This window comes from Calonectris borealis, chromosome 12 (genome assembly GCF_964195595.1).
Source record: "Calonectris borealis chromosome 12, bCalBor7.hap1.2, whole genome shotgun sequence".
In the NCBI taxonomy this organism is placed as follows: Eukaryota; Metazoa; Chordata; class Aves; order Procellariiformes; family Procellariidae; genus Calonectris; species Calonectris borealis.
This window is the reverse complement of record NC_134323.1, coordinates 22,306,898-22,322,263: the sequence shown is the minus strand read 5'-3', so window position 1 is coordinate 22,322,263 and position 15,366 is coordinate 22,306,898. Positions and strand designations below refer to the sequence as shown.

Genomic DNA, 15,366 nt, shown 5'->3' with positions numbered 1-15,366 from the left:
GCCCCGCACCACTGCGCCTGCGCGGGCTTGGCCGCCGTGCCCGCTCCGCCCCACCGCGCCGGCTGACAGCGCGCCTGCGCGCCCCGCCTCCGGCGTCACACCCCCACCCCTCCCATTGCGCAGGCGCACTGCGCAGTTGCCGGGACCTACTTCGCGCCCCGCGCGATCACCGCGTGAAATATGTCTCGGGGGGGGAGCGTGGGAACGTGCACTTTCCCACGGTCCGTGTGCGGGGTCACGGCGGGGCACAGCCCGCGGACACGGGTGGGACCCGGGGGACAGCCTGGGGTGGTCCGGGGCTGGGGACATGCAGAGGGGCAGGGGGCAGTTGGGGGGGCATGGGAATGGGGGGACGGGATTTTCCCACGGGCTCTGTGAGGGGTCTCGGGTGGTGCGCGGCCAGGGGGCAGGGAGCATGGTCGCGGGGGGATGCCCATGCTTGCACGCGATCAAGGAGGCCACGGTGGAGTGAAGGGGGCGGTGGGACACCCAGCCCCAACTCGGGGGACTGCTCACGCCCCACACCCCCCTCCCAAGACCCCCCACCCACCCACTCAGGAACAGCCACACGGCCCCAGGGGCAGCCCAGCGGGTTTATTAGCCGGGGTGGGGATGGACAGAGCGGCTGTGCCAGCCCGCGGCGCTGGGCACCCCAGCGTGGCTAGCGCCTGCCCGGCACAGCCAGGCTTGGCACAGAAGCGGGGCCGGGGGGGCGAAGGCTGGCGGCTGCGGGTGATCCCGGCAGGATCCATCCCCGTCCCCCCGGGGGCTGTGCCAGCATCCTGCCGGCGGCGGGGGCGGGAGGGGACAGTGGGTATGGCAGGCACCCCGCCATGCTGCTGCTCCTCGCCTCCCCCTGGTCCGTAAGGTATATAAATATAGAGGCTGTATGTATACGTCCTATGTATATATGTACATCCGGGTGGCTGCTAGCAGGGTCTGCACCAGGGCAGCCGGCACCCCCGCGCCGGGCCCCTCACTTGTGCCAGGAGTCACCGTAGAGGGAGCGGGCCTTGGCGGCGCGGCGTGGCGCGGCGTTGAGGACGGCCACGCTGCGGCGGCTGGAGCAGATGACGTCGGTGACGAAGCCGGCGCAGTCACTGCAGACGTCGCGCAGGACGGAGCCCTGGGCGTAGATGTGGGGGAACTCCTCTTCCACCCGGCGCCAGCACGTGCCCGGGAGCGAGCTGCGGCACAGGGCACACCGTCAGCCCCGGCCCGAGGAGGAGGAGGAGGAGGGGGGAGGAAGGCTCAGGGCCGCGGGACTCACTGGAAGGTCTCTCTCCTCCGCAGCGGCAGGGCTTTGGCCAGCAGCGAGCCCGGGAGGCTCTCGAAGCCCAGCGCGTAGACGGGGATGTGAGCCAGCTTCTTGGAAGGCATCTTCATCTGCCGGGTGTGCGGGCGTCAGGGCAGGACGGGGACGGGCAGGGACAGGGAGAGGGACAGGGAGAGGGACACAGTGGCACCGGCCGGAGCCAGTCCCTTACCTTCAGGCTGCAGGAGCTGCAGACAGACCTGGGGACATGGAGAGCGGCCGGTGAGCGGGGCCATCGCAGGCACCCTCCCGCCACCCTCCCGGCCCCACGGCACGGCGCGACATGGCGCGGCGCTCACCGCTTGCAGAAGAGGCACGCCACGGGCCAGGAGAAGAGGGGGAACTTGGCCCTGCAGCAGCAGCAGACCTGCGGGCAGAGGGGGGTGAGAGCCGGGGGCCGGGCGGGCGGCACTCGGCCCCTCCGGCCCCGGCTCCCACCTTCCCCTTCCGCAGGCTGCTGTACAGCTCCTTGCTCTGCAGGAACTTCTCCATCTCGGCCTTGACCAGCACCCTGCGCACGTTGATCATCTCCTCCACGGTGAGCGCTAGGCTCTCCACGGGGTGGCTGAACTCCTGCGGGCGAGGGGGGACGTCAGCCCGGTCTGCCGCAGGACTGCGGCACAGGGCAAGGCCTGGGGCATCCCTGTGCCGTGGGCAGAGCCTCCTGGCACGGGCACAGCATCCCTGGCACAGGCAGAGCCTCCTGGCACAGGCAGAGCTTCTCCAGCACTGGCAGAGCTTCTCTGGCATCGGCAGAGCTTCTCTGGCACGGGCACAGGGCACACAGTGTGCCTCAAGTCCCGCATCCCGTGCAGAGGGACTGGGGAGGCCATGGGGACCCCCCCAGCCAGCTTGTGCCCTCGTGCCAGGCTGCCGTGTGCCCGTGGTCATGCTCTCATTGTGTCCCCAGCCCCGCTGTCCCCAGCCCGGCCCAGCCCCACCACCAGCACTCACCAGCCAGAGGTGCTTGGAGCTGGTGCCGGGGGCAGCGCCGGATCCGTCCTCTGGCCTCTCCTCCACGGCGCCGAGGGCAGCCCGGGGCGGTGCTGAGCCATCCGGCAGCGGGTGGCAGCTGGCGGGGACGGAGCCTGCGGGGAGGGACGGGGAGGCCGTGGCAAGGCCACGCTGCCCGGTGCCCGGGCACGGCACAGCCACCCTGCGGACGGGGGGATGGGGGTGTCGCGGGGCTGGGGACCTCCGGCGGGTACCTGAGCGGGGCCGGGGCTCAGGCTGCAGCGGCTCCGGCTCCTGGGGCGCAGCCTGGCCGCCCCCCAGCTGGCTCTGCAGCTGCGCCAGGTCATGCTCGGAGAAGGAGCGGTCCCGCTTCAGCGGCACCTCCGTGCCCGGAGAGTCCTCCTCCTGCAAGGCCACAGGCACCGCGTCACCCCGGGGACCTCCTCGTCCCCCCGGCACCTCCCGTGTCCCCCAACCTCCACCCTCCCGCCCCGCCGGGTCTCCTCTCTTGCCTCGGAGATGTTCATCTCCTCCATCTCGGCCAGGGTGGGCGCCTTGAGCAGGACGCGGGGCCGCGGGCGCGCCGGCGCGGCGCTCGCTGGGGACCAGGAGAGCTCGAGGCAGGAGCTGGAGGCCAGGCGGCCCGAGCAGGCGTGGGGGATGCAGGGCAGGGAGCTGTAGCCTGCGGACGGGGACGGGGCTCAGTCCCGACACGACGGGGACCTGCCCTGTACCGGGCACATGGCCAGCACGGCGGGGAGGGGGTGCCAGTACCTTTCTGGCCGCGGTACGGCATCTCCACGGGCCGAAGCTTCCTCTCCTGCCTGATCTCCTCCAGGATCTTCTCGTGGAGCGTCCTCTGCTTCTGGGGCAGGGGCCGCAGCCGCCGCTCCGACGCCTGCAGGAGACATGGATGGGACCTCAGGCAGCAGCTGTGGCTCGGGGCCAACCAGGTGGGGATGGCACCCATGGGACCCGCCATGCCCAGGCTGGGCACTGCCATGCCACGGAGGTGTCCCGGCCGGCACTCACCTGCTTCAGTGGGGGCCGGGAGCGGATGAAGTCGAGGATGAGCTCGTGGGCGTCCTTCTTCACCCGGGGGGGGATGTCTCCGTCCACCTGGGAGAGGGCAGAGGGGCCGTGGGCGCTGTCAGTGCCGGTGGGTGGTGCGGTGGCAGGGCGGGGGGCGGCGCGGGGGCGGCCCGGCCGTGCTCACCATGACCTTGCGGAGTTTGTAGTTGCGGGCACGGATGTCCTGCATGAGCATCTCGAAGGGGGTGAGCTGGTACTCGGTGGGCAGGGGGTTGAACTGCTTCTCCTGCACCTTCTTCAGCTTCACGCCGTGCCGCAGCTCCCGCATCAGCTGCACCCATAGCCGGGCCTGGGGGGGGACAGACACGGCATCAGCCCCCGCCCGGCTCTGGCACAGCCCCGCGCCCGGCCATGCTGCCGTACCCAGTCGGTGTTGCGCAGACTGCCCAGCTCTGCTGCTGGCCGCTCCTCCGCCTCCTCGTCCTCCTTCAGCTTCTGCAGCATCTGCCGCGGCACGAGACGCTGTCACCCTGCCCCGGCGCCTGGCAGCACCGAGGGTCTGGCCGGGACTGTGCCAAGGGGCCGCAGCACCGACGTGCACCCCCAAAGCACCCCCATCCCCACCACGAGCCATCCCCACCGGCACCAGCCTGGGGCAGGTGGGAGCCGGCAGTGCCACGGCGCAGCACCCCGGGAGAGGGTGCATGGCCAAACACCAGCGCCGGCAGCCCTGGCTGGGGCAGGCAGAGGGGAGCGCCGCGCTCACCCCAGTGTTTTGGACCCACGGGCGGTTTCTCCAGCAGGGTGCTGCCAGGCGCCCATGCTCACCTCCTTGGCATCACGGATCTTGGCGAGGAAGGCTTTCAGCTCCACGGTCTCGGCAAAGAGCGCCCGGCACACGGCCTGGTAGTGCGCCTGGGCCTCGGCGGGGTCGGCCAGGCGGGCGGCGCAGCACCGCATGGCCTGCCCGAAGGTGCGCACGGCGCGCGGCGGCCCCTCACCCCCCTCCTCCTCCTCCTCCTGCCCCCCATAGCCCTCGTCGGCCGTGCCGCAGCCGCTGTCCTCCGAGTCGCTGTTGGTCATCAGGTCGATGAGCTGCTCCAGCCGCGGGCTCAGTTCCCGCTCCTCGTTCTCGTCCAGCCCCCAGTCCAGCGCCCGGTAGATGGCGAAGCCCAACGACTGCACCATCTGCGGGGAGACGGCACCCGCTGGGCCCCAGCCAGACCCCGGCACCAACTGCGCCGGGGGGAGCCCCTTGGCACACATGGCCAGCACCAGCTGCCCCCCTGCACCCCCCAGCCCTCGGTGCTGGGTCTCATCCCCCCCGCTGCACCGCAGAACCCCATCACCATCACCGCAGGGCGAGGGGGGCAGGCGGCAGTGCCCACCCAGGGACCCCTGCACCAGCCGGGGTGCGATGGCAGACCAGTGAGAAGTCACCAGCAAGCTGCAGCGGGGCCGGGCGGGCGTCCGGCCCCCACGTACCTGGGCTTCGGCAGAGGGCGTCAGCAGCGGGGGCAGCCCTGGGGGGAGGAGGGCAGAGTCACCGCTGGCACCCGCGGCCCTGTGCTGGGCATCCCCCCTCGGCGTCACCTCCTCTCCTGCACCCCGGGGATGTTGCAGCCACCCAGCCCCAGCTGTGGGGCACCCGGCAGGGGCACCCTGAGCGGGTCCCATCCCGAGCAGCTCCTAACCTGGCCAGGACCCCCAACCCCAGCCGGTCCCATCCTGACCTGGTCCCAGGACACAGCTCCACGGGACAACGGGGACTGGACCTGTGTGTTAAGCCTCGGCATCAGGCAGTGCCGGCTGTGAGATGGTGGTGCAGCCTCCGTTGCCCTCCCTGCCTGGCCGAGCATGGCAGGCCTCGCTGGGCATTGCAGCAGACGCTGGCCCTGGGCAACGAGCCCAAACAGGCACCAGCTGCTCGGTCCCACAGTGGTGACACCCCTGTACCCCTCACCCCCAGGGCTGGATGGAGCCGAGAGCTCTGCACCCGCAGGGAAATGCCCCCTGCACCCCTCTGGGCTGTGGGCACCAGCAGTGTGGGCACTGGCACTGTGGGCACCGGCAGTGTGGGCACCGGCAGCATGGGCACCGGCAGGCAGAGGTGCAGTGAGGACTCGCAGATCACCCACAGGACACGGCCCGGGCACCTGGTGTGGGCTGCAGCGACAGGTTGTGCCCAACAAACGATGCTGCTTTCCACTGCAGAGCCAGCACAGCCGGAGCATCGCGCACACACACACACACACAGACGCACGAGCCCAGGACACGCTCGTGGGCAGCTCAGACCCCCCCGGCAGCCAGATGCCCACGGGACGAGGAGCAGGAGTGGCTTTTGTAGTGTCTCCGAGGGCAGTGCCCCCGGGACCCCTGGCTCCGCTTTCCCAATAGCGGCCGCAGAGCCACTTCCCCGGCCCAGGGGAGCGCTGGCCATTAGCTCTCCATTTAGCCGATCGATGCGGCAGCTGCGGGGACGTGCCGGCTGTGTGCCAGCTGTGTGCCATCCGTGGCTGCGTGGACCCAGCCAGCACCTGCCGGAGAGGCCAGGCCAGGCTCCGCGTGGGAAGGGCAGCGCAAGCAGCGGAGATGCAGAGTCCAGTCTTGCCGTGGTGCCATGCACGAGCCCAACATCACCCCCGCGTCCCCAGGCCATGCCCGGTTCCCGCTGCAGCGCCAGCCCCGGGATGCTCTGTCCTGGCTGGGACAGGATGTGGCAGCACATCCCCTGGGATACTGCCACCGACACCCGGTGCCCGGTGCCCAGCTGGAGCCCCCTCCCACTGACCGCAGCTCGGCAAACACGGAGGGAGCCGCGCCGGCGGGCTGAGCTTGGCTAATCCCAGCAGCTCCCGCCAGCCACAGCGGCACAGCCGAGGAAGGAGCTCCCATGGGACAGGGAACTGGAGCGGCTGAGGCTCAGGCGGGTGCTGCCGGCTCACCCGCGCCCGGGTGGAGCTGCCACGCTGCGTGCCGGGCCGGTGCCGCCACCCGCAGCGGTGCTGGGAGGCACCTGGAGCCCTTCCAGCTTTGGGCTTCGCAGCGAAGGGCCCACATGCCCCTGGGGAGATGGCTCAGGCTGGCACGGGAAGGACTTTGGGAGCAGGAGGTGGCACGGTGGCACCGGCTCCGGCACAGTGGCCGCGGTGGCTCACAGAAGGGTGTGGGGCCGTGCGCGACCGGCAGAGCTGGTGTGACCGCTGGTGTGACGTGGGCACGTGCCGTGGCTGTGCGTGGCCCTGCCACCGGGAGCTCCCGGCCACCGGCAGCGCTGAGCACCGGGCTCGGTCCCCGCGGGGCGGGGCGGGTGAAGCCGCGGGGCCGCCGCTCTGTCACCGGGGTGCTCCGAGCCGCCCGGGCTGGCTGCTGGCAGCCGGCCCAGACTAATTACAGCCCGGAACCACCGCGGCCCTGCCCGGCAGCGCGGCCGCCCGTGGGGAGGGCCCGGCCGGGGGGCGAAGGTCGGGACGGCGCTGCCCAAAACGCCCCTCCCGGGGACCGGGGGGGGGGCAAGGGCCGGGCCCCGCGGGGACACACCGAGCTGGGGACGGGGTCCACGAGCGTGCGGGCGTGTGCGGCGGGTGTGCCCGTGTGTGTCCCCGTGTCTGGCTGTCCGCCCTTGCCGTGTGTCCTGCCCGCCCCTACGGGCTCCGTGTCCTGCGGCCCCACGGTGGGTCCCGGTCCGGTGAGCACCCGTGGGCACCCTGCACACCCCCACAGCCCGGGTCCACCCTTACCGGATCACCCGGCCGGGCCCTGCCGGTGCCGGTGCCACACCAGCCCTGGACCCCCGACTCACCGGCCACCCCCTGCGCCGCAGTGCCAGCGATGGTCCGGTGCCGGTCCCCCTTGCCAGGGCCGGGGCTTGGGGTTCGCCCCCATCCCTGCCGGAGCCGCCTTCCTGCCTCCCGGTGCCGGTGCCGGTGCCGGCCCTCTCGCCCATCCTCCCAGTCTCTCCGGTGCCGCACTCCCGCAGCCGGTGCCCTGCTGCTGGTGCCGGCGACGCCAGTGCCTGCCCCCCCACCCCTTGCCGGTGCCGGTTCCCCTGCCCATCCCCGGCTGCCGGTACCGGTCCTTCCCCACGGGTGCCGGTCCCTCCCGCCGGGGCCGCTGCGGGTGCCCCCCCCGCGCTGCCGATATCCCCGGTCCCTCCGCCCCCCCGACGCCGGCCTCCCGGGGCGGGCGGCGCGGTGCAGCACCCCCTCCCGGTGCCGGTAAGTCCCGGTGCCCGTGAGTCCCGGTGCCCCGCTCCCGGTGCCGGCGCCCCCTCTCCGCGCGGGCGCTGCCCGTCGCCGGCTCCACCCCGCGCTGCGGTGCGGCGGTCGCTTACCGGGCGGCGGTGCGGGGAGGACGACGCTGCCGTCGCCGCGGAGGCGGATGTCGGCGGTGCGGAGCGGCGCGGCGGCGGGGGTGGCGGCGGCGGCGGCGGCGCGGCAGCCCTGGAAGCAGAGCGCCCAGGCCTGCTCCTCGTTCAGCGGCTGCTCGTAGCACTTCAGCACCTCCTCCAGGGACAGCTCCCGCGGGGCCCCGCCGCCCGCCCGCGCCATCGCCCCATCCCCGCGCGCCGCCGCCGCCGCCGCCGCCGCCGCCGCCGCCGCACGGGCGGGCGGGGCCCCGGGAGGGGCGGGGGGAGCGGAGCGGAGCGGAGCGGCTGGCGGCGGCTCGGCCCGCCCCCGCGCCCGCGGCTCGGCCCCGCCTGCGCCACCGCCCGCCGCCGCCGGGGGCGCCCACCGGGAGACGACGCGGCGGACGCGGCGACGCCGAGGGGCACGGCGCGGCTCGGTGCGGGACGGGGCGGGACGGTGCGGCACGGCACGACACGGGACGGGACAGGACGGGACGGAACAGTGCGGCTCGGTACGGCACGGCACGGCGCGGCGCGGCACGGGACGGGACGGGACAGGGCGGCTCGGTACGGCACGGCACGGGACGGGACGGGACGCTGCAGTACGGCACGGCACGGCACGGCACGGCGCGGCACGGCACGGCACGGCACGGCTCCGTACAGCACGGCACGGCTCGGCACAGCACGGCACGCCTCGGCACGGCACGGCACGGCTCGGCACGGCACGGCACGGCTCAGCACGGCATGGCCCACCCGGGCTGGCAGGATGCAGGATCAGGGTGCAGGACTGGGTGCAGGGAGCGTAACAGGGTGCAGGGTGTAGGGTACAGGGTGCGGGGTGCAGGGCACAGGCCTGGGTGCAGGTCATGGGGTGCAGTGCACACACCTGGGTGCACAAGTGCACATGGGGCGCAGGGTGAAGGACGCAGGGCGCAGGAGTTGCTGCAGGGCCCAGGGCGCACGGCTGGGCGCAGGGCCCAGGGTGCAGGGCAGGTGACAGGGTGCAGGATGCAGTGCCCAGGATGAGGGCTGGGGGCTGGGCGCGGGCTGCAAGGTGCTGCTGGGGGACACCCCCCCCACAGGATGTGGCTATGGCTCCTGCTCCCGCAGAGGTCCAGGGTGGCTGCGGCACATGGTGCGGCCCCAGCCCAGAGCCGTGAAGCGTCTGGCTCGCAGGCAGCCATCCCACGGAACCCACGTGCCACGCGTGGGGCGGGCAGGTGTAGGGACACGACGGCCTTGGGGCCAGGGGGACATCAGGGGAAACATGGCCACGAGCTCCTGGCCGCCTGTGAGGGCAGAGACCCTTCCCCACCAGCACCCACGAGAATGCCAGCAACGAGGTGTCCGCCCCGCCGGCTCCACGCCTGCAGAGGCTGCAGGGTGGTGGGAAGGGAGGGGAGCCCTGGGGAGGTCGGCTCGGCTGGTCTGGGGAGCCGGCGGAGGGAAGGGGCCAGGCCGGGGCGATAACACTGCCTGGGAGGAAAGGCCGGGCAGGAGAAGAGCTCTGGATGCTGCAGCATGGTTTGGGCACAGCCAGGAGCAGCAGAAGCCAGCTGAAGGCACCGGGATGAGGAGTCTCTAGGGAGATGATGTCCCATGGGAACATGGTGTGGCGGGGACAACGTCCTGCAGCCAGCAGGAAAGGCTGGCGTGGCATGGTGCCTATAGCGGGCTCATGCCCAGGCACCAGCGCGTGCCTCCAGACCTGTGGGGCGGGCAGAACGGCTCTGGCAGAGCAGAAAGGACAGCCGGCCCGCCGTGAAAGGTCAGCTAGAGCAAATTAAAGCTCTCGTCATGATGAGCTTCCCATTTCCATGATGGAAGGAGCATAAAACCCCATCTCGGCTCCATTAACCCATGAGCATAAACTGTGGCCGATCCCAGAGCTGTGCTGGCAGGGCTGGGAGAGGGACGGAGCCAGCATGCGTGCATTCATCCATCCCATGTGGCCAAAGAGCTGCCCCAGGGCCGGAGACCTCCAGCAAACAGTCTGGGATGGTGCCTGCAGTGCCATGGAAGAGAAATGCCCTCCAATGTCCACCCTGGAGAACCTGAGCAGCGTCAGGTCCATCTCTGGGGAAGGAAATGGGAGAACAGAGTTGGACAGCTGGGAAATGCAGCCCTGCGCGGTGCCTTGGGGTTTGGGAAAGGGGAGGATGGATACAGACAATCCAAAGCATCCGTGCATCTCTGGGATTAGTCAAACGCACCATCGCCAGGGCGGGAACGCGTTGCAGGGGGTCAGGAGCACAGTGCCAACCTCAGCCCCGGCCAGATCTGCACGTCGCAGGAGAGCTGCACGGCTCCGGCCCCCCAGAGCAGCTCTTGGCTGTGACGCTGACGTCTGGGTCTGGCTTTCCGCACCAACAAGTGAGATTTGAATGCGATGTTTACCCTGTAATCAGCCGGCTTTGGAGCCCGCTTGGGAAGCGACTTTAGAGGGAGAAAAGCTGCGCGTGCTGCCCGCCGCAGCGGGTCCACGCCGGGCCGAGCTGCCGGCTTCCCTTTGCCGCACACACCTGCCAGCGCCCCCGGACACAGCCAGAGCGGCACCGTCGGGGATAGGAGCGGGGAGGACGCGCGGCGTTTGAAGGCAGCAATAACCCAAACTGCAGGATTAATATGAATGCATTTGAATTATAAAGCACAAAGCCCTTTGCTTTGAGTAAAACTGTAATTAATATGAAATCAAGGTGTAATTAAAAGCTACCGTCTTGGAAAAAATCAAACAAAAGCCAAATGTGTATGTGCATAGGGGAAATATAATTAAAAATGAAAGAAATAGGGAAAAAAACTGAACAGGTTGGGAAATGGTCACAGAGCACTACAGGGGGGTTAGATTTCCCGGCTCCCTGCCACCCTCGGCATCAAAGGAGGACGTGCCCCAGCGAGACGGCCGTGGAGCCGGGATGGAGGGCAGAGCCCTTCCCCAGCAGCCTGCAGCAGGGCTGTGTGCTGTGCGCCGTGTTTGTTTGCAGGTAATACATTCACATGGGTTCCATCTGTCATATGCAAAAAATTTCCTTAAAAAGCCACAGGAACCCGAGATGAGCGCGCAGAGCACCCGTAGGGTTGGAGGCACCTATCTCAGTTTCCTTAGATGCTACAATAAACTGGGGGCCATGAAAGGAGAGAGCGTTTGGCAAGGTAGCTGGCTCTTGATGCGTGCTGCATGCTGGCCTCAGATGTGGCCAGAGTTCCAGGAGCTTCCCAGCGTCGCTGCTTGGGCTGCAGCCCCCGGCTCTGGGCAGCGATGCCGAGCTCTTGGCTGCACCTCCCTGCACCCCCTTGGAGGGTTTGTCATCAGTTTGGCCATCGCGCTGACGGTTTCCCCCTGGTTTTTCTTCTTTGGTCAAATCAGCGTCCCTGACTGTGGCCGGTGTAATGGGCCACTTGCTGCTCCCACACTTTCTGGTTCCCCGAAACGCCCTGGCCAGCCCTGGGTCAATTGGGCCCCTGCCCCGAGACTGGCACTTCGGTCTCCCTGAGAGGGACGCCGAGCCCCATCCTGCTGCGTTTGCCACTGCCACACCAGTCTGGGGCAGGAGCGGGTCTGCAGCAGGTCTGTCGTGCAATGGAGGCACCAGGCTCCCGGGGTGCAGATGCTGTAAGAGCTCCCCAGTCTCCTCTCCACATGAATAAACTCTGGGGCACCCCAGAAACCGGAGCTCTGGGTCAGTCGGATTTGCCGGGGCCAGCCACACCGGGGGATCCCTTTGCAGGAGCACGAGCGCCCTGATCTGCGCTCCTGTTGAAAGCAACGGGGGTTGCGAGCGCTGGTGGCCAGCCCTGTCCTCACCTGCAACCGAGGAGGACCCAGGACACGGACGAGCCTGTTCCCGCCAGGCAAGCGTGGCTCACGGGTGTGATGCTTGAACAGATCAGGCCGGATTCTGCAAAGCCATCTGCCTTGCGGAGTCAGTTTTATTGCAAAGGTCTCCGGGGTTTCTCACTCCTTTCGTCCAGGTGCAAACAGCCAGGCCAAGCCTTCCTCTGAACACGGGGAGCGAGCACGCCGGCTTTCCTGCCCTTCTCCAGAGCTGCCAGTCCCACGTTACCGCCTCTGGGCCAGACCCTGCTCTCGGCGCAGCCGTACCCGCTCCTGCTGCCCGGCACAGCCGTACCCGCTCCTGCTGCCTGGCACAGCCGGGCTCTGCCAGATCTGCCCTGCTGCAGGAGGAGGTGAAGGCATTGCAAAGACTCGGGGGCTGGAGAGGCAGAAAGATTGAATCACAGAGCATTTGTTAAAGCTCCGTTTCCTTTCTAGAGTCTTCTTCATTAATATTTTAATTAAAACTCATTCTCTGAGCAGACGGCATGAACTCGGCGTACCTCACAGATAATGCATTGAAGGATTAAATATAGCGAGCGCGGCTCTTTGCAGGCCAGTGAGCCAGCGAGGCCGCAGAGACCTGCCGGCAGTATTGATAACAGAGACATGTATGTTCCATTTCCACCCGTGGGTGATGGCGTCCCTGGCCCGCAGCGTGGGACTGGACAGACGCGGGGCTCTGCAAGACACGGGACACGGGTACCGGCCTGTCTGCGGGGAGCCAGGGACGCTCGGGGAGGACGGGACAAGGGACATCCCGGCGGCCCTGAGCCCCCCCGCTCCTGGGACATGTCCGGGTGGCTGGAGCTCAGCCCCTGGGCTGGGGGTGCGCAGTGCAGACCTCAGAGCTCACAGGTGATTTCCCCTCACCTTCGGCCGCAATTACCCTCCCTGCCCCATCCCACGCTCTCCTCTTTATCTCTTTGTACCTTGCTAAATCATTCCTTTTCTTCCTCCCTCCTTATCTCCGAGATGTTTGGGGGCAGGTCCTTTCCTTCCCTTTCCTTCCCTTAGTAATGCAAATATTTCGTTCTATTGCAGATGAGTCCTTCCGGCTTCTTAATCATGGTAATTGCTGGCTCTAAGCTCCGTCTGGCTCCCCTCAATTCCTCCAGTACTGACCGCCTACCTGATTCAGCACTCCCACTCCCCTTGCCCCTCGGAGCCTGTTTGTGCCTTCCCAAGGACAACACGGAGGTGCCACGTCCCACAGACCTGCTCCCACCCATGTCCCCGCTCCCTCAGCTGTCACCGTGTCCCCCGTTCCCCTGCATAGGCCATCCCAACCATCTGCAAAACGAGCCCCCCCGCAGATGTCCCCCCTGGCAGGGTTGCTCCCAGGGGGCAGAGGGGACCAACGCTCCCCCTCTTTGATGTGCCCCTCCAAAATCTGGGGCTGCCACGAACTTGACGATGGCATCGGGGGTTTAAAACGATTCAGAAATGTGATTCTGGAAAGGGTTTCACTTGCTGTCTCCAAGCCGAGATTCGGTGCTGTGGCGACTTTCTGCAGCTCCCTGGCACGGTGGCGGCGGGAGGAGCGGCAAGCTGGCTGCGGGAGCCCATCGCACCGCCAGTGCCAAAGCTGAAGCCTCACCTCCCGGGAAGGGTTTTCTCCGGCTCTGGGCAGCGAGTGCTGCTGACCCACCCGCTCCCGGGACCAGCGCTGCAATAAAAACATCCCGCAGCCAATTCCAGCGCAGCGTTTTCAACGTCTGCAAACAGAGGCTGGCCTCTCAACGGTGAATACCCTGGGGTAGTTCACCTGCCCGTACGCTGCCATCCTTCTTGTAACGAATTACCGCCTCCTGCTCCGAACCCTCTGCGGGGCACGCTAACGGCAGCAGTGAATTTCCGGGAAGAATCAGACTCGAGTCAATCTGGGAAAATCCCTGTGGGAATTCCACGCTGCTCCCTGTGAAACCTTTATTGCCCCCAGCAATGCCCGGCTGTGTGCAGCTGGTGACTTCTCCCCGTGGGAGTTTCAGCCTCCTCTTTTCCCCTTCCCTGGGCGGTACAAGGGGCACGCAGCACCCTCGCCCCCGAGGGAAGCGGGGCTACAAGGGGCCTGTTTCACCTCCAAAGCTGTCTGCAAGGAGACTGAGGCCGGGAGCGGGGAAACGCTGCGGCTCGGTCAGAGCCGAGGGCGGGAGCTGGTCCCAGGGACGCTGCACTGGGAAGAGGCCTGAGAGATGGATGGCTGCCCCCAGCCCTCGCGGCCCCGGCCCAGCCGGTCTGTGGGGGTGTCTGTCCCCGCTGTGCTGAGCCCCTCACAGCCGGGCCCAGGCGGGCGGCTTCCCCTCAGGGCCTGTCAGGGGGAAGCCCCTCTCCTGGCGGCCATGTCGTGGCTGTGGCCTGAGCCACCCACCCCTGTCCCACACACACTGCCGCAAACAGCCTTTGTGGAGGGTGTTCCTCTCTTCCCGTGCGCTACCCCAGCGTGTCCCCCCACATCGCACCTCACCCCATCCCGCCCCACCGCCCCATACGCCGGCTGCCTGGCCCCCCGATTGACACCGACCGCCCTCCCCAACATGGCAGCCCCCACCTCCGCCACTACCAAGATGGCGGAAAGATGGGCGGGACCACGCCCCGCTTCCAGCCAATGGGCGGAAGCGGTCTCCCCCGGCGGGCAGCCAATGGCGGCGCAGGGCGGGCGGATTTGTTTGGCGGGAAGCAGGCGGGGGCAGCCGTGATGGCGGGCCCGGGCGGGAGGACGTGGCGGGACCTGCTGGGTAGGTCCGGGCTGAAGCGGCGCCGGGGCTCCTCTGAGCGAGCTCTTGGCCTGGCGCTTCTTGCAGGCACAGCAGAGGGGAAGGGAGGGGTGAATATCCCCTTTCTGCCCTAAGACACCCCCCTCCTCCTGCCTGTGTAGTGCTGTGGGCTCCTGGCAGCCCCTCGCCTGGGCTCCTCCTCAGCCCTGCTGCTCCCAGGAACCCTCTCCCGAAGGCTGGTGGCCTTCCTGTGGCCCTGCTGCGGCTCCTGTCCTGGGGTGGGGGTGTCAGGGCAGCACTTCAGTTGCTTTGGGCCGAGGCCTTCAGAGGCTGATGGCTGATAGTGCCTGACAGGGCTTTGGCTGTGCTGGGCTGCTTGTGCTGGGCTTTGGCTGCAGAGCTGCCTGGAGCAGACCATACAGAAACATCCTGCACTGCTCCTGCCATGCTGCCGGCTAACAAGGCTCTGAGCGGGACTGCCCTCGCCCTGTCAGTGACGGGTGCTGTAGCAGCAGAGAGAGGGAGGTGTCTTCAGGGGGGCTGTTGGAGCAAGCTGTGGTTATAAAAGAAATCCAAACTTCTCAGCAGGGAGAGCCAGGAAACGAAAAAGTGTCTTTGGGAGCGAAGCAGAGCTCCAGGAAGCGGCTCTGCGCCTTCTGGATCACCATCAGAACCTGAATGACCTCCTCCTGGAGGTAGGAGCGGGATGGTTCGGGGTGTAGTGGTCAGGCTGGGGATCGCGGGAGATCCCAGCTGGAGGTGGGTTCCACCAGGGTCCTTCCTAGGGTAACTGTAGAATGAATGTCCCGGGAACACAGTTTTCATGATAAGTGAAAAGAAAAAACAGCGCTGTAGGAGTAAGCTGAAGCTTAGAGGTCTGTGTTGCAGAAATGAGATTTTTTTTTTTTCCTTTATTCCTCTATGTTTTATTAGTACAGACTAAAAATGGTTAAGCATGGTTTGGATTTGGGACAAAGGGAAATCCAGCACCTTTTCCTTGGGGTCAGAACTGGCTTCTTGTGAATATAGGAAAAAAAAAAGTCAGGAGAGACTATTGGGTTTTCCCTGAGTTACCAACCATTTCTGACTAATGTGACCGTCTTTATGAAAACCTGTGTCATTTGCCTGTAAAGGCATTTGAGCCAACGTTCTGACTCGGCCATGGTCT

General features: G+C 67.5%; 1 protein-coding gene across 1 annotated transcript; it reads right to left on the bottom strand.

The window, feature by feature from the left end:
- Positions 1-892: 892 nt before the first annotated feature.
- On the bottom strand, positions 893-7,857 carry SPIRE2 (spire type actin nucleation factor 2). Its single transcript, XM_075160733.1, has 15 exons — positions 7,635-7,857; positions 4,787-4,824; positions 4,130-4,489; positions 3,725-3,805; positions 3,486-3,650; positions 3,302-3,388; positions 3,044-3,167; positions 2,782-2,951; positions 2,524-2,674; positions 2,270-2,403; positions 1,754-1,888; positions 1,615-1,682; positions 1,488-1,515; positions 1,271-1,386; positions 893-1,187 (listed from the first exon to the last, which is right to left on the bottom strand). The coding sequence occupies exons 1-15, from the start codon at positions 7,849-7,851 to the stop codon at positions 977-979; spliced, it is 2,085 nt and encodes a 694-aa protein (XP_075016834.1). The 5' UTR covers positions 7,852-7,857; the 3' UTR covers positions 893-976.
- Between the last annotated feature and the right edge of the window lie 7,509 nt (positions 7,858-15,366).

What these genes read in the sequence shown, in the direction of transcription:
- SPIRE2 (XM_075160733.1), bottom strand. Translation starts at nt 7,851, where the DNA reads ATGGCGCGGGCGGGCGGCGGGGCCCCGCGGGAGCTGTCCCTGGAGGAG. An exon ending in GCCGTACCGCGGCCAGAAAG is followed by an intron (nt 2,952 to 3,043) that starts GTACTGGCACCC and finishes CCCCGTCCGCAG; the next exon opens with GCTACAGCTCCCTGCCCTGC. An exon ending in TGAGCCCCGGCCCCGCTCAG is followed by an intron (nt 2,404 to 2,523) that starts GTACCCGCCGGA and finishes CCCTCCCCGCAG; the next exon opens with GCTCCGTCCCCGCCAGCTGC.